General features: G+C 38.9%; 1 protein-coding gene across 3 annotated transcripts in view; it reads left to right on the top strand.

Annotated features, from left to right (window-relative positions):
• The window catches only part of TNFRSF19 (TNF receptor superfamily member 19), a 120,147-nt gene that overhangs the window by 75,840 nt on the left and 17,975 nt on the right, over positions 1–26,332 (top strand). For all 3 annotated transcript variants that reach the window (XM_053563883.1, XM_053563884.1, XM_053563885.1), the window contains 2 exons: positions 23,157–23,321; positions 24,152–24,277. In XM_053563883.1, coding sequence (XP_053419858.1) covers positions 23,157–23,321; positions 24,152–24,277 — 291 coding nt within the window. The remainder of the gene's footprint in view (positions 1–23,156; positions 23,322–24,151; positions 24,278–26,332) is intronic.

A 26,332-nucleotide genomic window follows, 5' to 3' on the forward strand; every position in this document is an offset into this window, starting at 1 on the left:
AACCAGAGCTGCTTCCACAACCAGAGCTCCCTAGCTAGAGCAGCCCCAGAGGAACTACACAGGGTCACTCCCTACAAAGATCCAGCAACAATAGAGTGATCCCGCTGGGGTCTAATCTTGGAGAGACACCTCCCCAACTCTGAGGACAGCCAGAGGCAATGGTGAAAAACAATCATGAGGCGAAATCAACAGAAAAACTCTGGCAATATGAATAATCAGAGTAGATCAACTCCCCCAAGGATCGATGGGGCAGAAACAGCACAAGACCCCATGCACAAACAAATAGCTGAGATGTCAGAAATTGAATTCAGGATCTGGATAGCAAATAAGATCGAATTAGAATTCCAAAAGTTATCTCAAGAATTCAACGGATTCAAAGACCAAATGACCAAAGATTTCAACACATTGAGACAAGAAGTTGCATCCCTCAAAGATCTGAGAAACACAGTAGAATCCCTCAGTAACAGAATGGAGCAAGCAGAAGAAAGGATTTCTGACATTGAAGACAAAGCTTTTGAATACTCCCAAACCCTCAAGGAAGAAGAGAAATGGAGAGCAAAAACAGACCACTCTCTCAGAGAGCTCTCGGATAATTTGAAGAAAACCAATATTTGTCTTATAGGGATCCCCGAAAGTGAAGAAGTGGCCTCACAAAGCACAGAGTCTCTTCTCCATGAGATTATGAAGGAAAACTTTCCAGACATGCCAAGAGATTCCGAAATTCAGATAGCAGACAGTTTCAGAACTCCAGCACGACTCAACCCAAATAAGACATCCCCCAGACACATCATAATCAATTTCACTAAAGTTAATATGAAGGAGAAAATTCTGAAAGCTGGCAGATGAAAGAAAACCATTACCTACAAGGGGAAGAATATCAGAATAACTGCAGATCTCTCTGCTGAAACCTTTCAAGCTAGAAGAGGATGGTCATCGACTTTTAATCTCCTAAAACAAAATAACTTTCAACCCAGGATCCTGTACCCAGCTAAACTGAGCTTCATTTATGACGGAGAAATTAAATACTTCAATGACCTTCACATGTTGAAGAAATTTGCCACAACTAAACCAGATCTCCAGGACATTCTTAGACCTATCCTCCATAAATACCAGCGTAATTCTCCACCACAAAAGTAAACCCACCCCAAAAATTTTTGATCAAATTCCAACTTCCATAGTCGCAAAAGGATTAAAAATGTCCACCGGTCTCTCGAAAGGCTTATCAATACTCTCAATTAATGTGAATGGTTTAAACTGTCCTCCAAAGAGGCATAGGTTGGCGTACTGGATACAAAAACTCAAGCCAGATATCTGCTGCATCCAAGAATCGCATCTTACATTAAAAGACAGATATAGACTTAAGGTGAAGGGATGGTCATCTATATTCCAGGCAAATGGAAAGCAGAAAAATGTAGGCGTTGCAATCCTGTTCGCAGATGCAATAGGCTTTAAACCAACCAAAATAATTAAGGATAAGGATGGACACTTCATATTTGTTAAAGGTAATATCCAATATGATGAGATCTCAATTATTAATATTTATGCACCCAACCACAATGCACCTCAATTTATAAGAGAAACTCTAACAGACATGAGCAACTCGATTTCCTCCACTTCCATAGTAGTTGGAGATTTTAACACCCCTTTAGCAGTCCTGGATAGATCCTCCAAAAAGAAGCTAAGCAAAGAAATTTTAGATTTAAACTCAACCATTCAACTTCTGGACTTAACAGATATCTACAGAACATTTCATCCCCCCAAAAACTGAATACACATTCTTTTCATCAGCCCACAGAACATACTCCAAAATCGACCACATCCTAGGCCACAAATCTAACCTCAGCAAATTTAAAAAAATAGAGAAATTGCATCTTCTCAGACCATCTTGGAATAAAAGTTGAACTAAATAACAACAGGAACCTGCATACGCATACAAAAACATGGAGGCTAAACAACCTTATGCTGAAGGATACATGGGTTATAGACAAGATTAAGAAGGAAATCACCATATTTTTTGAACAAAACAACAATCAAGACACGAATTACCAGAACCTCTGGGATACTGCAAAGGCAGTCCTAAGAGGGAAATTTATAGCACTGCAAGCCTTCATCAAGAAAACGGAAAGAGAGGAAGTCAACAACTTAATGGAACATCTCAAGCAACTGGAGAAAGAAGAACACTTCAACCCCAAACGCAGCAGAAGAAAAGAAATAACCAAAATCAGAGCAGAATTAAATGAAATTGAAAACAAAAGAATTATACAACAGCTCAATAAATCCAAAAGCTGGTTTTTTGAAAAGATCAATAAAATAGATAAACCTTTGGCCAACCTAACCAGGAAAAAAAGAGTAAAATTTCTAATTTCATCAATCAGAAATGGTAATGATGAAATAACAACAGACTCTTCAGAAATTCAAAAAATCCTTAACGAATACTACAAGAAACTCTACTCTCACAAATATGAAAATCTGAAAGAAGTCGACCAATACCTGGAAGCATGCCACCTACCAAGACTTAGCCAGAACGAAGTGGAAATGTTGAACAGGCCTATATCAAGTTCTGAAATAGCATCAACTATACAAAATCTCCCTAAAAAGAAAAGCCCAGGACCAGATGGCTTTACGTCAGAATTCTACCAAACATTTAAAGAAGAACTAGTACCTATACTAGTAAACCTCTTCCAAAATATAGAAAAAGAAGGAATATCACCCAGCACATTCTACGAAGCAAACATCCCCAAACCAGGGAAAGACCCAACAAGAAAAGAAAATTATAGACCAATATCACTAATGAATATAGATGCTAAAATACTCAATAAGATCCTAACAAACAGAATCCAACAACACATCAAAAAAATTATACATCATGACCAAGTCGGATTTATTCCAGGGTCTCAAGGCTGGTTCAATATACATAAATTCAACACATAAACAAACTACAAAATAAAGACCATAAATGTAATTCAACACATAAACAAACTACAAAATAAAGACCATATGATTCTTTCAATTGATGCAGAAAAAGCTTTTGATAATATCCAGCATCCCTTCATGATCAGAGCACTTAAGACAATTGGTATAGAAGGGACATTTCTTAAATTAATAGAGGCCATCTACAGCAAACCCACAGCCAATATCGTATTGAATGGAGTTAAATTGAAATCATTTCCACTTAGATCAGGAACCAGGCAAGGTTGCCCATTGTCTCCATTGCTCTTTAACATAGTAATGGAAGTTTTAGCCATTGCAATTAGGGAAGAAAAGGCGATCAAGGGTATCCACATAGGGTCAGAAGAGATCAAACTTTCACTCTTTGCAGATGATATGATCGTATATTTGGAAAACACTAGGGATTCTACTACAAAACTTTTAGAAGTGATCAAGGAATATAGCAATGTCTCAGGCTACAAAATCAACACCCATAAGTCTGTAGCCTTTATATATACCAACAATAACCAAGCTGAACAAACAGTCAAGGACTCTATTCCTTTCACAGTAGTGCCAAAGAAGATGAAATATTTGGGAGTATACCTAACAAAGGACGTGAAAAATCTCTACGAAGAGAACTATAAAACTCTAAGAAAAGAAATAGCCGAAGATGTTAACAGATGGAAAAACATACCATGCTCATGGCTGGGAAGAATCAACATTGTTAAAATGTCCATACCGCCCAAAGCAATATATAATTTTAATGCAATTCCTATTAAAGCTCCATTGTCATACTTTAAAGATCTTGAAAAAATAATACTTCGTTTTATATGGAATCAGAAAAAAACCTCGAATAGCCAAGACATTACTCAGAAATAAAAACAAAGCAGGAGGAATCATGCTACCAGACCTGAGACTGTACTATAAATCCATAGTGATCAAAACAGCATGGTACTGGCACAAAAGCAGAGAAGTAGATGTCTGGAACAGAATAGAGAACCAAGAGATGGATCCAGCTACTTACCGTTATTGGATCTTTGACAAGCCAATTAAAAACATTCAGTGGGGAAAAGATTCCCTATTTAACAAATGGTGCTGGGTGAACTGGCTGGCAACCTGTAGAAGATTGAAAGTGGACCCACGCCTTTCACCATTAACTAAAATAGACTCTCACTAGATGAAAGATTTAAACTTAAGACATGAAACTATAAAAATACTTGAAGAAAGTGCAGGGAAAACTCTTGAAGGAATCGGCCTGGGTGAATATTTTATGAGGAGGACTCCCCAGGCAATTGAAACAGTATCAAAAATACACTACTAGGACCTGATCAAACTAAAAAGCTTCTGCACAGCCAAGAACATAGTAAAGCAAGCAGACAGCCCTCAGAATGGGAGAAAATATTTGCAGGTTATACCTCCAATAAAGGTCTAATAACCAGAATCCACAGAGAACTCAAACATATGAACAAGAAAAGAACACATGACCCCATCTCAGGGTGGGCAAGGGACTTGAAGAGAAACTTCTCTAAAGAAGACCGATGCAAGATCTACAAACACATGAAAAAAAGCTCATCATCCTTAATCATCAGAGAAATGCAAATCAAAACTACTCTGAGATATCACCTAACCCCAGTAAGAGTAGCCCACATAACAAAATCCCAAAACCAGAAATGTTGGCATTGATGTGGAGGAAAGGGCACACTTCTACACTGCTGGTGGGAATGCCCACTAATACGTTCCTTCTGGAAGGATGTTTGGAGAATACTTAGAGACCTAAAAATAGACCTGCCATTCGATCCTATAATTCCTTTCCTAGGTTTATACCCAGAAGACCAAAAGTCACAATATAACAAAGACATCTGTAACAGAATGTTTATTGCAGCCCAATTCATAATTGCTAAGTCATGGAAGAAGCCCAAGTGCCCATTGACCCATGAATGGACTAGCAAATTGTGGTACATGTATACCATGGAATACTATGCAGCCTTAAAGAAAGATGTAGACTTTACCTCTTTCATGTTTACATGGATGGAGCTGGAACATATTCTTCTTAGCAAAGTATCTCAGGAATGGAAGAAAAGTATCCAATGTACTCAGCCCTACTATGAAGCTAAATTATAGCTTTCACATGAAGGCTATAACCCAACTATAGCACAAGACTATGGGGAAAGGGCCAAGGAAAGGGAAGGGGGGGGGAGGTTTTGGTGGAGGGAGAGTAATGGGTGGGGCCACATCTACGGTGCATCTTAGAATGGGTACAGGTTATTGTACTAATGTACACAGCTACGATTTAACAATAAAGAAAAAAGAGAGGGAGAGAGAAAGAAAAAAATATTCTCTTTTCTACCTATCTCAGAGTTTTTCATTCTTTATTGTAAGTCGTATCAGCTGTCAGGTTACAAATAATAGCAGTGTCAGTTCTGCTGGAGTAGGAGATAGCAAGAAACACTGTCTAAATCCAGATTTTCTTTTCAGCCTAGACCCAATCATCCACATTAAACTGTGCTCATACATATATGTTCTTAGTTGGAAGTTAATGGGTAGAAATAATTTAAGTTTCATCACCTGAGAATGGTTTCACAGACGACTACTTCTTTAAGTAGTGCACTGAGGTAAATAAGAATTATCCACTTTACTAATGACAGGGGACCTGAGAATTACAGGATGCAGGGTCCTTAGGCTAAAAGAGCACCTATCTCCACATGGCCTTCCCCAAAGAAGCCTGGCACTGAGAGGTTTAAGGAGAGTCCATGTACAGCAGGGAGGGCAGAGGCCCAAGTTTCATGTCTTTGTTCCAGTTCCCAGATGGCAGTCCTGTCTGCTTGTCCCAGCTGAAGCACAACTATTTTTGAGCTTGCCATCCCTCAGCACAGATGTTCAAGGCCATAATAATGTGTTTCCTTTATGGTGTCTTTTCTGTTACTTGGTGTAGAAGTTTAAAAGCTTCATTGTTTCATCTGTCAAATAAACACAGCAAGAACTTATAGGTCAGTGAGATAACAAAAAGAAGAAAAACATTCTTGAAAGCAGCAAAATTCTTTTACTTCATTGTATTTGCAGAGAAAAACTGTAGATAATCTGCTGCCATTTTGTGGCTTATAATTTTTTCAGGGTTAATTATGGTAGTATAATTAAAGTACAAAACAGTTAGACTTTAATCCACCAAGTGCCAGAGAGAAATCTGAAGTAATGAACTCACTCCTGGCGGAACAGACTTTCTCCTATGGGCACCTGGCAGACAGTATCTTCAGTCAGTCATGCAGTATGAATTTGTGGGTGGTGACAGCCTGTTCACCTCCTTGCCTTGCTGGCCACTCTCCTGTGGCTATTGCTTTTTCTGTTTTTCCTTCTTCCTTTCTTTTTTCCTTAGAGACATGCATGAAAATATTTGTCCAACACTATCCTGGTGGGAAGCAGATGTGCAGGCCAGATGATCTGGAAGCAAGATGAAGAATAGAAAAAACTAAGTTCAGAATAGGGACTTACCATGTCTTATTTGCTATGACCTTCAGCTGCCCAGTAGTAGAATCCTTGGATTTTCTCTCATCTGATAAAGCATCTATATGCACAGTTGAACTTCAGGATCCCATCCCGTTCTTACCTATGGCCTTCATGGCTGTTGCCTGTGAGTCCCACTGCACCCTTGTGATGTCTCTACCCTTGGCCACCCATCACACTTGCCTGGTCCTGTCCCTGAGCTTCTGAGGACACTTCAGTCCTGTGTTCCTTTAGTTTTCCTGTGGCTTCACACTAGAATTTCTGTGGTCCATTGGAAGATACACATACACAGCTTGAAGAGAAGAGAACTCTTTATGTCTTTATCTTGCACATCTGTAATTTTTATTTGTCTTGTTGAGAAAGAGTAAGAGCTATTCAGTTCAATTTCATTAGCTCATTTTCATTTTCTGGATAGAAACATTAACATTTTATACTAGAACATAAAAATCAAAGTCAAAGTGAAAGAAAAATTTAAAAAATCTTTACCACTTAACTGGTGAAAGTAGAGACCCAACAGTGACTCAGTAACCACTCAATGTCCATACTGTTGGGGACACTGGTTCCCCCCCTGGCTTGGGGACAGCAGGCCTTGGGGACACTGGTTCCCCCCATGGGTCCTTCTTCTCTGCATCCTTTCAGGGACCTCACTGTGCTCAGCCATAGCCACATCGAGCTTGCCATCCCTCAGCACAGATGTTCAAGGCCATAATAATGTGTTTCCTTTATGGTGTCTTTTCTGTTTCTTGGTGTAGAAGTTTAAAAGCTTCATTGTTTCATCTGTCAAATAAACACAGCAAGACCTTATAGGTCAGTGAGATAACAAAAAGAAGAAAAACATTCTTGAAAGCAGCAAAATTCTTTTACTTCATTGTATTTGCAGAGAAAAACTGTAGATAATCTGCTGCCATTTTGTGGCTTATAATTTTTTCAGGGTTAATTATTGTAGTTATGGTAATTAGAGTACAAAATAGTTAGACTGTTTAATCCACCAAGTGCCAGCTGGATGTGTCTTCCCTTGCCCTGGGGTCTCCCTGCCAGTATTGGGGAGTAAACCATGAAAGATTATGGCTCTCAAAAGTCCCTGCTTGTGCTTACTCCCTGAGCATCCCCAAGCCAATAGACACTGTGTGGCATAAACCAGGCAGGCCCCTTGGTCTGTGTGCCCTGGACGCAGGGGGCCATGTAGGAGGCTGTGGCTATGCACCTGAGGGCAGCAAGAATTGAGACAGGGGTAGAGGGAAAGAGAGGATGAGAGAGCTCCCAGTATTTGAAAGACCATTTTTAAAGTGCTACACACTGCTACATTTGAAAAGATATGCTGAAATCATTCTTTATTTTTCCAGCAATTGAAATACAAAGTACTTACTAGTGTAGTCAGAGTGAATGATTAGACTGTGGGCTTTAGGCTTAGGAACAAAACAAAGCTACGTTGGCATGAACACAGTGCCTTGTGCTTAGTTGGTAAGTAGCAGCAACTCACTTTATACTCATACTGGACTAATACACAAGGGTGCTGTTGACCCAAGCAGTGAAGTTCTGGGTGGTGCTCTAAAAGGAGAAGGGAGTTTGGCCGCCTGAGAGACTCTGCTAAAACATGCTAGGGCAGCCTGTTTGTTCAGTTGGAGGAAGTTTGAAATGGAAAGTAATGGTCTCAGTTGGACAGGGAAGCAAGTAAAGAGTTGACGACTTCTGGCTTATTTTTTAAAATCAATTTTAATAACCAAACAGACAGTAATACAAGTCAGAAGATGTTGCTAGCTCTGTTGATGAGGATACTCAGAAACTGCCACATTCTTACCTAATCGTGCCACCAGCCTATTGCCAAGCAATGCCATCACAGCCTTCCTTGACTACTTACATGTACCCAGCTTTGAGAAACTGTTTAACTCTCTTCAGGTAAAAATAAAAAGATCAAGGAGAGAAGGGAGGCATCAGGTAAAATATCACCACCACTGTATGCAATCTTCATTGTTGAGTCGCTCTTCCTGGCTATATATGCCAGGCTGGGCCTAGGGATCTTTGTCTTGTGTCTCCTACCCTCCTCTCCCCTCCACAACTCTCCCCATCCCAGTCAAGTAAGAGTGTTTATCTTCTCAAGTTGGCAGACCAGACTGAGTGTCACCAGTCCACTGCTGTGTGTGAACTGAGTCAAATTGTCTTGTCTACAAAGAGAATTACCATATGCCCCTGCCGCTGGCCTTTTATTCTGCCATAATTTTGCAGTAAGGGGGAGATCATTTGAATATTAACAGAATGTCTGAGAAAGTACACATTTTTTTATCTGCCTTCTTTTGAGACTCATTTCTATTAGTCCCTTTCCCTTCAATGCCTCTTTTTTTGGCATGCATTTTAAAGATGTAATAGTATTTTCACTTAATGTTCCTTTATGTTTCTATTTACTTATTACTACATAATTAATAAGTCTAAACCATGGTCTTAGCACTCAAGCAACTAGGAAAGAAAGAATCATATTGTTTTTGTTCATTCTTTCCAAATGCTAATAATACTTAATAAAAGCGTTTGGAAAAGATTTGGGAATCCTTGTACAAAACTTGCACTCAGCTTGCATCTTACCCATGCAGACTTCTCTAATGATGTTTTTAAGAAAAAATAAGTACAGCTATTACAGTTTGTCTTCCATATTCCTTAACTGTAGGAATTTCTTTAAAGGTTTGGTAGGATATATCTCAGCTATGTATACTGAGAGCTGTCTTTGTGAAGCAAAGATTTTTTTTCTAAAGGATTTTCTTAGTAATAGTTATATCATTTCATTCACAATATTCTTTGAGGTTTATTTATTTTGCTGATTGCTACTTATTGTTATATAACATTGCTTGGTGTTACCCCCTTGAGTGATCTTCTTGGTAAAGTCCTTTGAGATACTTAGATAAACATAGAGAGGCTCCTTGACTTATGATGGGATAACATCCCCAAAATCCAGGGATATCCTTTCGGTTTTTCTCTTTGCTTACCCTGATGGTTGGCCCTTAGATGCTACTTGAACTTGATGATCCATGTAGGAAAAAAAGGTACAAGAGTGTACTTCTTTGGGGTGGCTTCTACTCATCATAAAAGCATAGTTGTGAATCATCACTATTAGTATTAAAGAAAAGGCAGTTTGGGGCCACCCTTGGGGTTCTGCCTTGATTCACTTGCATTTAAATCATAAAAGGGCTGGTAATTAGGACAGTGCCTAATAAGGAAACTTGAAAGAAGAATCAAAGTCAGAAGTTTTGTATTTATAAACAATGTTACGATATTACTCAACATAGGAAAAAAGCTTGCACAGTTGTAATGTTTTTGATGTGGTTCTCAGTTCAAAAAAGAAAATCAATAAAAATAATATTGAGCACTAACGTGGAAACTCAGCCCACAGAGCACGTTTGAAGACTGGTCTGACACGATGAACTTTGATTTCTGCTGCTGTCCTAGATGGGGAAGTTAGAAAATGGGGCAGCCAGTGTTTGCAGTCTCAGATGCTAGTGAGCAGAGATGTGAAGCCGAATGTATGTTTGGGTGAAGCTTCAAAGGTAACATCAGGATGATTCTCTAGGAAAAAGATCCAAGTCCTATTGTTACCATTCATTTAAAAATGATATTTTCTTAATTTAAATAATCTTACTTAAGTAATGGATCATGATTACTATGTATAATAACCTTACACCAGGCTTTTTTCCTCTTATTTTGCTTTGTGATATCACATTTCCAAATCACATTTTGTTTTCATTTTAGGTCACATTGATTCAATAATAAATTTGTAAGCAGCTACGATGAGCAAGGTCACTACTTCTTTAAAAATCATGACTCTATGTAATTTTTCTTCAAAATGTTGGAATTCAATTTCTGTATCTAAGAATCAGAAGGATTCATTCCTGTAAGTTTTGCTTTGCTTCTTTATTGAGAGGCACTCTTTTTAGGCATTCTGGATACCCAACCTGCTCATCTCCTTATCTCAATTGCCTGGTTTCTGATTTCAGAGTACACCTGGGCTCTGTCTTGGGTTCTCTCCTGCATCTGTACACACACAGGCGATTTGGACAGAGTCCTGGCTGTGCGAGTTATCTATGCATTTGTGCTTTTTAAATGTCTGTCTCCAGGTACTACAATCTCTTTCCTGCCTCAGTCTGCTGGCTTGACAACTCTCCATGGATAGATAAGAGGTGATTCAAACTTAACATTTCAAAAGAGAAATGCTCATCCAACCCTCCAATTTTCACTATGTCAGTAAATTAATAGATGGCACCAGCGTGGCTGGTGCTTTTACTCCAAAACTAGGCCTTGTCCTTGATTCCATCTTTCCTTGCACCCTCTCCACTCAGCAGGCACTGATTAGGGTATAAACCAGAGCTGGTCACCCTCTGCCCCAGAAATCCCCCAGTCACTTCCTATTGGCCTTTTATATTTTTAATGTAGTAAAATATATGACATCTGACAATGTCACTAATCCATCAGCTTAGCCAGGTACTCTTAGGACAAATAGTTCTCAGACTGAGCCATTTGGCACCATCTCAACGATCGTAGTCTTAACCCCGAGCACCGTGCTGTCATCTGGAGCAGTGCAGGGTCCTCACTCCTACTGTACTTTCCACCCTTCTCCACTCAGCAGGCACTGATTAGAGTGTAAGCCAGAGCTGGGCACTCTCCACCTCAGAAATCCCCCAGTCACTTCCTGTTGGCCTTTTATATTTTTAATGTGGCAAAATATATGACATCTGACAAGTTTGTAAACTCATCCTGGAAAAAGTGCTACATACCTCCTTGCTGAATATCATACCTTCAAAGTCCTCCCCTTGGGGAACAATGCATTGATACCAGCGCCTAGTCCACCCTTCAAAGCAATTTTGGAATGCTTTTTCTGGAATGGCCATCAGAGCTGTTGTAGTATTACCCTTGATGTCCTGAATGTCATCAAAATGTATTCCTTTTAATATTTACTTTAGCTTTGAGTAAAGAAAAAAGTCAATGGGGTGATATTGGGAAGGTATTCCAATACAGTTATTTGTTTGCTGGCTAAAAACTCCCTCACAGATAGTGCCATGTGAGCTGGTGCCATTGTCATGATGCAAGATCCATGAGTTGTTGGCCAAGATTTTCATTTAAGATTTTCCTATGGCTGCGTGCAGTGGCCCATGCCTGTAATCCTAGCACTTTGGGAGTCTCGAGTGGGTGGATTGCTGGAGCTCATGAATTCAAGACCAGCCTGAGCAAGAGGGAGACCCCATCTCTACTAAAAATAGAAAAACTAGTTGAGCATTGTGGTGGATACCTGTAGTTCCAGCTACTTAGGAGGCTGAGGCGAGAAGATTGCCTGAGCCCAAAAGCTTGAGGTTGCTGTGAATTATGATGATGCCACAGGACTATACCAGCACAATTGAGTGAGACCCTGTCTCAAAAAAAATAAATTAATCAAATTAAAATTTAAAAAAAAAAAAGATTTTCCTGTTTCTCTATCAATGTTTACTTGGTCTGCTGTGCTTTTCACAATCAGCTAAAATTTTGACTAATAATTCAATGAATTTTTGCAATATTTTTTGTTGGTTCCGCTTATTACTGGCTGCCCTCTTCATCAGTGATGATGCCTTATTACCTCTCTTCATCAGTGATGATGCTTTCTCTACCCTCAGGAAAATGTTTAATCCATTTATACCCTGCTGTTTTCTTCATGGCATTATTCCCATAAACTTGGACTAACATGTCCCTGATTTCACTTCCACTCTGGCAAGTTATTTTGTTGGTTTATTTTAGTTTTTGTTTTTGTGACAGATCTCATTGATCCCTATCTGGAGTGCCATGGCATGCACTAGCTCACGGCAATCTCAAACTCCTGGGTTCAAGTGATCCTCCTGCCATAGCCTCCCAAGTAGCTGGGACTACAGGTGCCTGCCACAACATCCCGCTAATTTTGTTTCTATTTCAAGTAGAGATGGGGTCTTGTTCTTGCTCAGGCTTTTCTATTAAGTCCTGAACTCAAGCAGGCTTCCGATCTTAGCATCTCAGAGTGCTAGGATTACAGGCATGAGCCATCACACCTGGCCACTCTTGCCAAGTTTAACAAAAAATTTACTGATTGTTCATTGTTCTATTTCAAGCTCTGACATTCTCATGACACCACACAAAAACACAAAACAACAATAATGAACAACCACTTAGCAAGACACTGCCACACGTCAACAGGGACACAACTGGGAGACCCTGGTACTAAGGTTATAACACCTTACTGGTTGTTTGTCACAGTACTGTCACAGTAATGCCAACATAAGCCCACAATGGCTATTCATGAACTTCATTGTCCAGTCTCACATACACTTTAAAATTTGCTGTTTCAGCCTTTTTAAAGTGTACAGTGTGGTGGTATTGTATTCAAAATAATGTGCAGTCATCAGCACTAATCTACATCATAGATTTTCATCACCCAGACAAAAGCTCCACACCCATCAAACAATAACTCACTGTTTCCCCCTCACTTTCCCCTGTAACTTCTAATTCACGTTCTCTCTCTATGAATTTGCCTATTTAGTTCATATAAGTGGAATTAGATCAATGTTTGTCCTTTGTGTATCTGGCTTATTTCAGTTAGCATAATGTTTTCAAGATCCACCCATGTAGTATGTATCAAAGTTTCTTTCCTTTTAAGGCTGATTGTATGCATAAATCAAACTCTTTGTTATCCGATCATCTGTTGATGGCCACCTGTAATGATTTTACTTTTTTACTATTATGGATAAACGTACTATGAAAATTCATCTGTGAGGTTTTGTATGGATGCATGTTTCCAGTTTTCTTGAGTATATGCCTAGGAGTAAAATTGCTGGGTACCTGGTGACTCTGTTTAGCTTTTGGAGGAACAGCTGGACTGTCCTCCATAGTAGCTATACCATTTTTCATCCCACCAGCCATATGTAAGAATTCCAGTTCCTCCACATCTCTAACACATGTTTTCTTTTTATTATAGTCATCTAGGTAGCTATGACATAATATCTCATTTTAGCTTTGGGGTTTTTCTAATGAGCAGCGATTGAACATCTTTTCCTGTGCTCATCGAACATTTATATATCACCTTTGGAGAAATGTCAGAGTTCTTTGCCCATTTTTTAATTGGCTTGTCTTTTTGCTGTTGAGTTATAGGAATTCTTTGTATTTTCTAGATATTAAACCCTTAGCAGATATACATATATGTGTAATATATGCACACAAACTTCATGGCCACCCTGTATAGTTTGCAAATTAATATTTCCTGGCTATTAAACCCTTAGCAGATATACATATGTGTGTAATATATTACACACAAACTTCATGGCCACCCTGTATAGTTTACAAATGTTTTCTCCCATTCTGTGGATTGTCATTTCATGTCCTTGATGATGTCCTGTGAAGCAAAAATGTTTTTAATTTTGGTAAAGCCCAATATGTTTATTTTATTTTTTTTTTTATTTTGTTGTCTGTGTTTCTGGTATATATTTAAGGAACCATTCCAAATTCAAGGTCATGAAAATTTCCTCCAGGCCTTCTAACAATTTTAGTTCCAGTTCTTAAATTTAGGGGTTTTGGCCCATTTTTAGTTAACTTTTAAGTATGATATGAGGAGTATCCAATTTCCTCCTCTTACAAGTAGAAATTCTGATAGTTTTTTGTGGAATTCTTTGGGTTTTCTTCGTATAAGACCATGTCATATCCCATCTTCAAATAGGATAAGAGAGTTGTATTTCTACGTATAAGACCATGTCATATCCCAACTTCAAATAGGATAAGAGAGTTGTATTTCTTCCTTTCCAGTTGGACGCTTTTTATTTCCTTTTCTTAACTAATTGATCTGGCTAGGACTTCTAGTACTATTTTGAGTAAAAGTGGTGAAGAAAGTGAGCATTTTTGCCTTCTTCTTGGTCTTAGAGGAAATTGTTCAGTCTTTCACTACTAAATACATTAGCCATGAGTTTTCTATATGTGACCTTTATCATGTTAAGGCAGTTTATTTTTCTTCCTAGTTTACTGAATATTTTATCATGAAATGGCATTGGGTCAAATGCTTTTCCAGCATATTTAAGATGACCAGGTAGTTTTTCCCACTTCATTTTATTATTGTGCGTTATGTTGATCGATTTTTGTATAATTAACTAACACTGCCTTCCTGAGATAAATCCCACTTAGTCATGGCGTAAAACCCTTTAATATTTGTTTTGCTACTATTTTGTTGAGGATTTTTACCTCTGGTATTTATAAAGGATCTTCATCTGTAGTTTTCATTCCTTTCAGTGTATTTATCTAGATTTGCTGTAGGGTAATGTTGGCCTAACCGAATGGGTTAAGAAGTATTCTTGGGTCAGCGCCTGTACCTCAAACACCTAAGGCACCAGCCACTGGTGTACACTAGATACACTGGCAGGTTCGAATCCAGCCCAGGTCCACCAAACAATAATGACAAGTACAACCAAAAAATAGCCGGGCGTTGTGGCAGGCACCTGTTATCCCAGCTACTTGGAAGGCTGAGGCAAGAGAATCGCTTAAGCCCATGAGTTGCTGTGAGGTGTGACACTATGGCACTCTACCCAGGGCAATAGCTTGAGAGTCTGACAAGAGAAAGAAAGAGAGAGGGAGAGGGAGAGAGGGAGGGAGGGAGGGAGAGGGGAGGGGAGGGGGAAAGAAAAGGAAGGAAAGAAAGGAAGAAGTATTCTTTCTCTTTCACTTTTGGGGAACAGTTTGAGAAGGACTGGTGTTAATTCTTTAAATATTTGGGTAGAATTCATCAGTAAAGCAGTCTAGTCATGGACTTTTCTTTTGGGGGGTATATTTGATTACTGATTTAATCTCCTCACTTATTATAGGTCTAGTCAGATATTCTATTTCTTCTTTGGTCAATTTTGTTAGTTTATGTGTTTCTAGGAATTTTTCCACTTTAACTAAGTTGTCCAATTTGTTGGCAAGCAGTTGTTTATAGTATTCTCTTATAATCGTTTTTATTTCTGTAAATTCTATAGTGATCTCTTTTTTATTTCTGAATTTAGTAATTTGAGTCTTCTCTCTTTTTTTCTTAGTCACTCTAAACTTTATTTTATTTATTTATTTATTTTGCAGTTTTTGGCTAGGGCCGGGTTTGAACCCACCACCTCCGGTATATGGGGCCAGCACCCTACTCCTTGAGCCACAGGTGCCACCTAGTTTTGTTGATTTTGATCTTTTCAAAGAACCACTTTTTGGTTTTATTGATCTCTCTGTTATTTTATCTATTCTCTATTTCATTGATCTATGCTCTAATGTGTATTTCCTTTCATCGTCTAGCCTTTTGTTTAGTTTGCTCTTCTTTTTCTAATGTTCTTAAGTGGAAAATTAGGTTATAGACTCTGCATCTTTCTTCTTTATTAATGTAGGAATTTATTGCTATAAATTTCCCTCTGAGCACTTTTGTTACTATATACCATTGGTTTTGTTTGGTATGTTGTATTTTTATTTTTATTCATTTGAAAGTATTTTCTAATTTCATTTGTGATTTCTCCTTTGTCCCGTTGGTTAATAAAGAGTGTGTTGTTTATAATTTTTACACATTTGTAGAGTTTTTTCAGTTTTTTTCTCTTAGGGATTTCTAAGTTTATTCCCTTATGATTGGAAGAGATACTTAGTATGATCTGAGTCTTTTTGTTTGATTATTTTAAAATTTTTAAATAAGTAGTATATTCATATTTCAAAACCCCCCCAAATTGAAAGATGTACAATGAAAAGTCTACTTCCCACAAATGTTACCTATTTTCCCAGTTTCCCCATCTTCCACAGATAATAGCTGATTTTAGTTTCTAATGTTTCCTGCCATAGTTTCTTTGATTTTATTTTTCTATTTTATTAAGACTATACCTATATATTCAAATAGGAACATAAACTATTCTATTTTACTATTCCTAAACTTTTCCAAAATTGCTTAGTGTGTCATAATGATTAGGAAGGGTTTTTTGTTCTAGTTGGTTGAGAATATATACAAAGCTTACATACATTTTACTGCATAAAATATTAGTTCAATTATATAAATACATATATGGATATATATAAAAGGGCAAATAGAAAAATCTCATTTTGAGATAATATTTCTATTGGTTATGGGGCAGAAATTATAGTTCTAAAATTAAAGTCTAAAATTAAAAAATAAATAAATAAAAAACAAAAATGATGAAGGCTCACTCTTTTACATTTATTTAGTGCCCCAGAGTGCTTGGTATAAAGTGGATTAAAAAAAATCCAACTATTTTGTTTATTGGCAGACTCCTTTGTGGTACATCTGCAATTCATATGTTGAGTGTTACCAAAGATATTTTTGTTTAACCAGTTTAGATTAACAAGATAAAGCTTACCCTCCATAATTCAGTTAAGATTGAAAGAGCTCTTTGTTAACAATTTTTTGTTATTAAAGGGCATAACCGGAAATAGATTCATCATCAGGTTTTGATTTTGTTAAGGATTTATTCAATTTGGGCTTTTTGTTGTTGGTACAGGTGGTAGAAGAGCATAAAAAGCCGTGGGTTGAATTGTCGTTTATTTGCAACAAATATAAAAGTCAAAGATAAAATGTTTTAATGAAAAATAGTTCAAAATATCTGCATTGTATGCTTATATTTCAGTACTGATTGATAATTGGATTGCGTGTGTCAAAGCATAGTCATTAGCAAGTAAAAATGCTTGCATTTCCAATTACGTTGGAGCTGCCAAAGTGATGGCAACCAGCAGGAAACCAAATGTATTATTTTCATGGGCTAAACTATCTGATGAAAACACAAAGCATTAGTGAAATCTTAAACACAGAAGCCCAGACAGAAAGCATAGTTAGTTCATTTACAACTTCATCTTCCCTACTGTATTTATTTAATACTCATCTAATTATACCACATAGACCTTAAAGACAACATTTAAAAAATAAAGTTTAAAAATCATATGTTGTTTTTCACTGTACTAAATCCATTAGTAGCCTTTTTAATCTTGGGGATAAAACAGGATGAATTTTTAAAGCCATATTTGTGTTTTAAATTAGATCAAATGTTTTTTTTGTTTGTTTGTTTTGAGACAGAGTCTCAAGCTGTTGTCCTTGGTAGAGTGCTGTGGCATCACAGCTCACAGCAACCTCCAACTCCTGGGTTTAAGCAATTCTCTTCCCTCTGCCCCCCAAGTAGCTGGAACTACAGACGCCTGCCACAACCCCCGGCTATTTTTTGGTTGTAGTTGTCATTGTCATTTGGCGGGTCTAGGCTGGATTCGAACCCACCAGCTCTGGTGTATGTGGCTGGTGCCTTTGCCACTTCAGCTACAGGTGCTGAGCTGATCAAACACGTTTTAAATTAGGACAAGCTACACTGTATATGTTTGCTAAGTAACTAGAATGTACTGGTTTGTACAAAATTCAAACCAATAATCTTTTATAGTTTTTTTTTTTTTTTTTTTGCTCTAAATGGTTGGAAAGAACATAGCATACTTAAAAAAAAAAAAAGAAAGAAAGAAAGAAAACATACGTTTTAGGCTCAGACAAACCTGGACTCAAATCTAGATCCAACCACCTAATGGTTGTTTACATGAAAAAAATATTTATAGATACATGTAGATTTCTTCATCTGTAAAAACCTTTTCTGCATCCCTTCCTCCCAAGCTATTTGCTGGGAAAAAGGATCTTTTGTTTAGCAGATTTTTAAACTTCACATACTAGGAAGTTGGAGTGGTTTAACAAGTAGAGATCAAGAGAAGGGAGAATTATAGTTCTGCAGAGGCCAGAGGTGAGAGTCCTTGCTCACCTTTTCCATTTCTCTCTAACCAAGCCTTTCCAGACTTAGTCACCTCCCCAGAATGTCCTATCCTCCTGTCTCAGTGACACCAGGGCATTGCTCAGTGTGCCCACTGTGGCCCTGCTTGCTCCAAGAGGCCTCCTGTGCAGACACCGTGATCCAGATTCAGTCCTCTTAGGGACTGCAGAACCAGCTGCCACACAGTTTGGTTGGTCTGCTATTCAGAAAGTTCCATGATCGTCTGTGGCCTGGCTTCTCTTCCCACAGAAACGAGCATGCCCTCTACATAAACAGATATGAGCTGCATTTTCCCTGTCATTAGCTGGCAGACTGTTTTACTCTCTCAGAAGCTGCACACAGCCACAGAGCAGTGTGGTCTACTGGACGGAATCTGAAGGCCTGGTTCCAGTTCTCAAGACGCCGCCCTTTTGCTGTGTACCCTTGAGTGGGTGACTTGAAGCCTTGGTTTTCTTGTCTATCAAATGCGGATCGTCAGTGAACTTTCCCCACTTTTACCTGGTTAGGAGGCTGAAATCACTGAAGGTGTGTCAGCGAAATATGGAGGAAGGAAAGGAAACACCTGGCAACAAGCACATGTTCACATTTTAGTCACCTCTGTGGCCTGCAGATGGACTGCTCATTTGTAGCATCTGAGATGCACTCTTTGCCCAATGAGACAGGTCTCTCCAGTCTCTCATGTCTCAGTTTCACTTTGCTCTTTAGGGGGTGAAGTGTGGGGAAAGGATGTGGATTTCTGCACCTCATTCTCTTCCAAAGACGGTCAGGGTGGACTTTATATAAAAATCTTGCGAGACTTTGCTAGTGACCTGTTTTCTTTTCTTCTTCTGTTCAGGTTTTCCTTCAAATTACTGAATGCCTTGTAGGACCTTACTCATAACAGACACACAGTATGCAGTGGTTCAGTTGAACTCCTAAGGAGATGTGTAATGTGTAATGCAATACAAAATTTAAGCTAAGAAAACAGTCCCCACTTTGAAATAAGTTGCCAAAGGGTAGTGCTAAGATTATGGTGGAATTTAATAACTTAATTGGTTAGGGGAAGAAATGTCTTTGTATTCCGAAAAGTTAAAAACTTTCCAAAGAATGTGCATATTCCTATTTCCAATTCTTCAGAAGTACTGTCAGAATCCTAATAATGTATGGGCAAGATTTCTTGCAGGCATTCAGTATGCTTAATGAAGTATGGACAGGGAATTTAGTTAAGGCATGTAAGTAGAAAGAATCTTTAATCTCAATATTATTGCCACAGGTCAATAAAACAATACTTTTTCTTTTGAAGTAGATACTTTTTTTTTCCCCTGAGGCAGTCTCAGCAACATCCCAATTAATCAAAACTCAAAAGAGTGGAGGCCACTTCATATAGTCAGTGCAAACTCTCCTCACTTTCCCCTCTGCTTTTTTTACTGCTCAAGTCAAAAAGAAGGATAAGAAAATAGACTTTTTTTTTTTTTTTTTGAGATAGAGTGTCACTAGGTTGCCCTTGGTAGAGTTCAGTGGTGTCACAGCTCACAGCAACCTCAAACTCTTGGGCTTAAGTGATTTTCTTGCCTCAGCCTCCCAAGTACCTGGGACCTGCCACAACACCCAGCTATTTTTTGGGTGCAGTTGTCATTATTGTTTAGCAGGCCTGGGCCAGGCTTGAACCCGCCAGCCTCGGTGTATGTGGCCAGTGCCCTACTCACTGAGCTATAAGCCAGCCAAGATGCCGAGCCCGGAAAATAGACTTTTACTGGGAATTTATGTGAATGAGTATTTGACCCTGTTCTAAAATTAAATGATGTTCAGCCCAATCTCCCAGAGCTCCCCTATGTACATATTTCTATATTATCTTATGACAATTAAAGCTAAAAATAAGGAATCTATTTCTTATTTAAAAAGATTGTTTTGCTGTTCATGTAATAAACTGTACCTATGAACAGGAATCAATAATTCGGTGTTCAGAGTCTTGCTTCCCCCAAGTGTTCTCTGAGCACATCTGAATCAACAAGATGACCTTTTTCATATAGGCATCAAAAATTGAGAGGTGTAACTTGTGTATTTTTCTTGTTCATCTTCAGATGCCACTGCCTTGGGCAATATATAGGGAAGAAGCATAAAGAATGTGCTTTCCTTTAAAATTGATGTTATATTATGGCAACTAGATGTCATTGAAATGAGACTATGAGGCCTGCCGTGGGAAGATACGTATTAACAAGGCTTTCATGTTTGGTTTGGGGAAAATAAATCTTGAGTTACAAACTACCATATTAAAAATAAGATCTCCATGTTGGGGACATTTTAACCTATTTACAGATTAGAGGCATTTTCTTTTACATTAAGGCAAATAAGTTGACTAATATTTTAGAAGAATTTTAAACATTAAGAACTTAAAGGACTTTAATTATAATATGACTTTTACCTAAAATCTCTATTCTTATTAGAGTTTTCCTGAATGTCCAGTGCTGTATCAATTGATGAACTTAACAGTGTAGCAGTTAGGAACTTTGAAAATTTCCACTCAAATCATGTATTATGCCTCATTTTGATGACAGCTGTTGCTAAGTACTCATATTGTGTACGGCTGGGCTGTTTGACTGAAAATTTAAGCAAAAGAGACGCTTCTCTGAAGTGAACCACCTTCCTCTCAAGCATAAATGAGGTGACATTTTCCCACAACTTCACCATTTGGTCCAAATAGATAATGGTTACATTTCCAAGTTGCTTCCCCTTCCGTGTGGTCTGCTATTTTAACTTGCGTGGGCTGGAAGTTCCTGTTCAGTTATATATTTGTCAGTGTTTGGACAGCTGTGCTTATGTTCAGACATCCTTTTGTGACCCTGTCCGGTGATAGAGGCTGTTTCAGATTTAGATTTAATCTCTGTCAGATCGGGATGTAGTTTTTTTAATCTGCTGTATGATGAATATTTAGTATATGCTATTTGATTGTTATAAGTATTTCAATATAGCTATGAGATAGGGTATGTGTGTATATATATATATATCTTTTTTTTTTTGTAGAGACAGAGTTTCACTTTATTGCCCTCGGTAGAGTGCTGTGGCGTCACACAGCTCACAGCAACTCCAACTCCTGGGCTTAGGCGATTCTCCTGCCTCAGCCTCCCGAGTAGCTGGGACTATAGGCGCCCGCCACAACGCCCAGCTATTTTTTTTTTTTTTTGTAGAGACAGAGTCTCACTGTACCGCCCTCGGGTAGAGTGCCATGATGTCACACGGCTCACAGCAACCTCTAACTCTTGGGCTTACGCGATTCTCTTGCCTCAGCCTCCCGAGCAGCTGGGACTACAGGCGCCCGCCACAACGCCCAGCTATTTTTTTGTTGCAGTTTGGCCGGGGCTGGGTTTGAACCTGCCACCCTCGGCATATGGGGCTGGCGCCCTACTCACTGAGCCACAGGTGCCGCCCTAGGGTATATTTTATTAATATTAAACATGTTTACAAATTAATATCCTTTGACATGTATGGTTGGGTGGTGAGCCCTATTCATGTAAGCCCAAAGCAAAAACTTTGTCTTCCTTGGTGACAATAAGAAACTTTTGTCTGAGTGGCCTTGAATTGTTGAGACTAGAAACACTAAAACTCATGCTCCAAAATGATAGTCCCTTTATCCTATGTTTATGATTCGTTAATATTAACCCAAATGTTTTTCTTGAGTTCTGTTCTCAAGAGTTACACAGTGGAGATCCCTCTTACTGAGGGCGGAGGTGTAGCCAGGGACAAGGAGAAAGGCCTCAGATGACAACTTGCTGTGGGTCAAGGTGCCATGCTGCACAGATGTCATATAAACCTTTGATCTCTAGACTTGTGACGTCCATTACAATAGCCATTAACCTTAAAATGTGGTTAGTCTAAATTGAGATGGGCTGTAAAGTCACACCGGATTTTGAAACATTACTACAAAATAGACAATGCAAAATATGTCATTAATGATTTTTATATTGGGTATGTGTTGAAACGCAATATTTTAAAATATATTGTCTAAGTAAAATAGATTAAAAGTTAATTTTACCTGTTTCCTTTTACTTTTAAAATTCAACATCTAGACAATTTAAAATGACACACATTTTTCTTCTGCCTGAAGTTACCCTCCATAGAGGGGAAGGTTCCTGTGGTGAGGGGCTCCACAGAGCTGCAGCCCAATGTGTACCCTTGGGCAGAGGGAGTCAAATGAGGGCCACCTTAGCTCACCTGAGCTCACCTGAGCTGCTCCAGGAAAAGAAGGCACAAGTGGCCTTCGGTTTAGACTTCCTGCCCTGCTTAAGTTCATTCCTCTCTTAGATTCATTTACGGTTAGTTAAATAGGATTTGCTGTGACCTTACTGGTTACAAATTCCTGATTTAATTGAGTTTGTTCATCCAGGTACCCTAAGGGTAATTAAAATGTTGACTATAATCATCATTTGATTATAAACATCATTACAATAGCTAATGATTCCACAATGCTAGGTGCACAGCCTTCCCTGGATGCTTTACATGATAACTCATTCCATCCTCTCAACATCCAGGGGACACGGGTACTCTTATTACATCTGTTGGAGAGATGACCCAGGCTATGGGGTTCAGAATCTGTCCTGAACCACAAGGCAGCAGTGCCCTGCACAGTAGCATCTATTTCTTTGTGTTCTTAGCACCTGACTATGCCTGCCTCAAGTGCATTCCTCTCCATAGTATAACAGCAATATCAGTCTTTTCTCCCAAACTTAGATGTTTTTCAGTAGTATAACAGTTAAGGCATTCAAAAGATGTTTATAGTCACAAAAAATAGGGGTCTACCAAACACAGTGCCATCTACCAGGAAAGCAGGTAGATGACAGACTCCTAGCTTGCAAGGAATCCTGGCCTTGTAGACCTAAAGGCAAATTTCTCCATGTGAGGGCTACGTGTCCATGGTGTTACTGTAGGAAGAGAAGCACTGTGTGCCCTTGAATTGTTTAGACAGTGCTGATCCCATTCCTGTGGTTTCAGGTGCCAGCAAGGTCAACCTCGTGAAGATCGCGTCCACAGCCTCCAGCCCACGGGACACAGCGCTGGCTGCCGTCATCTGCAGTGCCCTGGCAACTGTCCTGCTGGCCCTGCTCATTCTCTGTGTCATCTACTGTAAGAGACAGTTCATGGAGAAAAAACCCAGCTGTAAGTTTTGAGCTCATTAGATTTCTTAGCATCTTGGTGGAATGCACTTATCTCTGTCATTGTTCGGCAAGACATGCGGCTAAGAGCATGCAGAAAGACAGCTGATTCTTGAATAAGATGGGGGCTGAGGACACTGTTGAATATCCATATATGACCTTGACTCCTCAAAAACTTAACCACCAATAGCCCACTGTCAACTGGAGGCCTCACCAACAGCATAAACAGTCAATTAACACATATTTTGTATGTTATGTACATTACGTACTATATTTTATATGTACATTATATACTATATAAATAAGCTAGAGAGAAGAAAATGTTAATAAGAAAATCGTAAGGAACAGGAAAAATGTGTACTATTCATTGAGTGGATGTGGATCATCTTAAAGGCCTTCACCCTGGTCATCTTCACGTTGAAGAGGAGGAGGAGGAAGGAGGGGTTGGCCTTGCTGTCTCAGGGGTGGCAGCAACACAAGAAAGTCCAAGTGTAAGTGGACTGAACATTCAAACCATGTTGTCTAAGTGTCACCTCACTACAGGTGGCAGGACCTTATAAAGGAAGATCAACAAAGGCATGATGTCCCTGAGACAAAAATAAAAATTGTTCCCAGTTCAGGCAATATAAGTACCCTGCATTTTGAACTTTCCTAACAAACTATTTCATCTTTGTGCCTCCCCACAAAAGAAGAAATAATCTAACTTTACCATGATAGCTGACTTTGTCTTTAAAAATATAATGCTAGCATGGTACTGATCTGCATTACAGTGTTAATGGGGCTCTCTTCTGGAGGAAACTGTGTTCACTGACGGAAGTCTCATCCCTCGTTTAGGGTCTCTGAGATCACAGGACATAGAGTACAATGGTTCAGAACTGTCATGTTTTGACAGACCTCAGCTCAATGAATATGCCCACAGAGTGTGCTGTCAGTGCCACCGAGACTCAGCCCAGGCCTGCGGTAAGTTCAGCTGCACAGGGCCCGAAGGTGTTGCCCATAGTTTATTCATCTCACACTGAGGGCATTGTGCTTGGTTTTCTAGGTAAAACTAATGTTGTGAAATTATTCTTCACAGTCCTCTATTGATTTGGGTGTTTTTTTTTTTTTTATTGTTGGGGATTCATTGAGGGTACAATAAGCCAGTTACACTGATTGCAATTGTTAGGTAAAGTCCCTCTTGATTTGGGTGTTTTGATCACTGAAGTATTAAAAAGAAAATAAGCATCTTGTTAAAATTCTGTAAGTTTTTCAGCAACTTTTGGGATAAGTTTTCCTTTCTCATTTTGAGCTGGTTGATTTATATAGAATCATGTTAACCATCTATAGTGCAGGAGTTTGTATCCTTTGTTGTCTGATTCAAACTGAACTTTAATGTGTCTGTTTTCATGATTTTTAAATAATTTCTTAAAGAAGAGGGAGGTAACAGGTCCATGGTAAGGTTTTCCACAAATCCTAAGTGTCTCTTGGATTATTGATAGAAATGAAAGTTTAGGAAAGAAATTTAAAGAGAAACTGGTCTCTAACCGAAGCAAATAGGGGCAAAAGTGATACCAACTTTCTTTGCCACAAATTTATATTCCTCATTGCAGGTTTCTGCACTGACACGCCCTTCCTCCCCGTTGTATGACCTCACCTTCTCTGCAAATTAAAATCCTCCCCTGGTCAACAACCCTCCCTAGCAGCCCGCCCCAGCTCCCCAGTTCTCTTGTCACTTGGTATCTCTGTTACCACCCATGAACGTAACACTAATAGCACCATTCTGTCTCATAACCATTCTTTAAGTTAAAAACATTCTAATTAGATTGGCTTATCCTCTTAGAACTGTCTAGCTTTTTTTCCCCAAGAAGTTGAAGGATTGAGTGTTTCAATCTCATATTACATATATAGCCAGTACTTAAGGACAGGGATATGTTATGAAAAATTCATCATTAGGTGACTGTATCGTTGGGTGATTTCATAGTTGTGTGAACATTGTGGAACACACTTACACAAACCTGGATGGGATAGCCTACTACCCACCCACCTATATGGTATAGCCTGCTGCTCCTAGGATACGGAGCTGAACCACACATAACTGTACTGAATACTGTAGGTAACTGTCACCCATGACCACAACATGGGGAGCATTTGTATATGAAAATGTACAGTAAAAATACAGTATTATAATCTTATGGGACCACCACCGTATTTCCATCATTGACTGAGACATCCTTCTGCGGCGCATGGATGTATGGAACAAGAAGTTTTCATCATAGTTCTTTTTCTGGTAATTATCACTATCTCCTATTTTAGGAATGGGTTAAGAGTAAAATCAAGACGTTCCGTGGTGTGTGTGGACCTAGTTTTGCCTTTGCCTACAAAACTAATGGAGTCTTAGCCAGCTATTGAGAGTAAGGGTGTGATCCTAAAAATGCTCCCATGGGTCATTTCTAGATGCGATACCTCGGACACTGTAAGTAGAATCAGAGTCAGCAGGAATGATTTCTTGAGAGCCAAACTCTAATTAATAAAACACAACTTCATGCAAACACTGCCTCATCTTAACTTTGATCTGAAAAGGGAGATTCAATGCACAGATGGACTGTTTCAGATTCAGTGCTCAGATGGACTGTTTCCCCCTCACGGAGAATTGAAGCTGGAAAGGACCCGACTCCCCAGTGTTAACACCCGGCTTCCGTGGGGCTTGTCATTTCAGGCGCTTCCTCCTTACTGGCAATCCCTGTGTTCAGACTTACAGAGATGTTGAGAGTAGAGCAAAGAATTCCCACATATCCCTACCCAGGGTCCCGTTTTCACATGAGCTTATCCTGCCTCCCCTCCTCCATGTCAGTGTGATACACATGCACTTTTTTTTGTTTCCTTTGCCATTTAAAAATCAATTGCAGGTGTGTTGTCCCTTTACCCCTTAATGCTTCAGTGTTTATTTCCTAAGAATAAGAAAATTCTTTTACATAACAATAGCACAATTATTACAATCAAGAAATTAGCATTAATTCAGTGCTGTTATGTAGTCTG

The sequence above is a fragment of the Nycticebus coucang genome, chromosome 15, assembly GCF_027406575.1.
Source record: "Nycticebus coucang isolate mNycCou1 chromosome 15, mNycCou1.pri, whole genome shotgun sequence".
Taxonomy (NCBI): domain Eukaryota; kingdom Metazoa; phylum Chordata; class Mammalia; order Primates; family Lorisidae; genus Nycticebus; species Nycticebus coucang.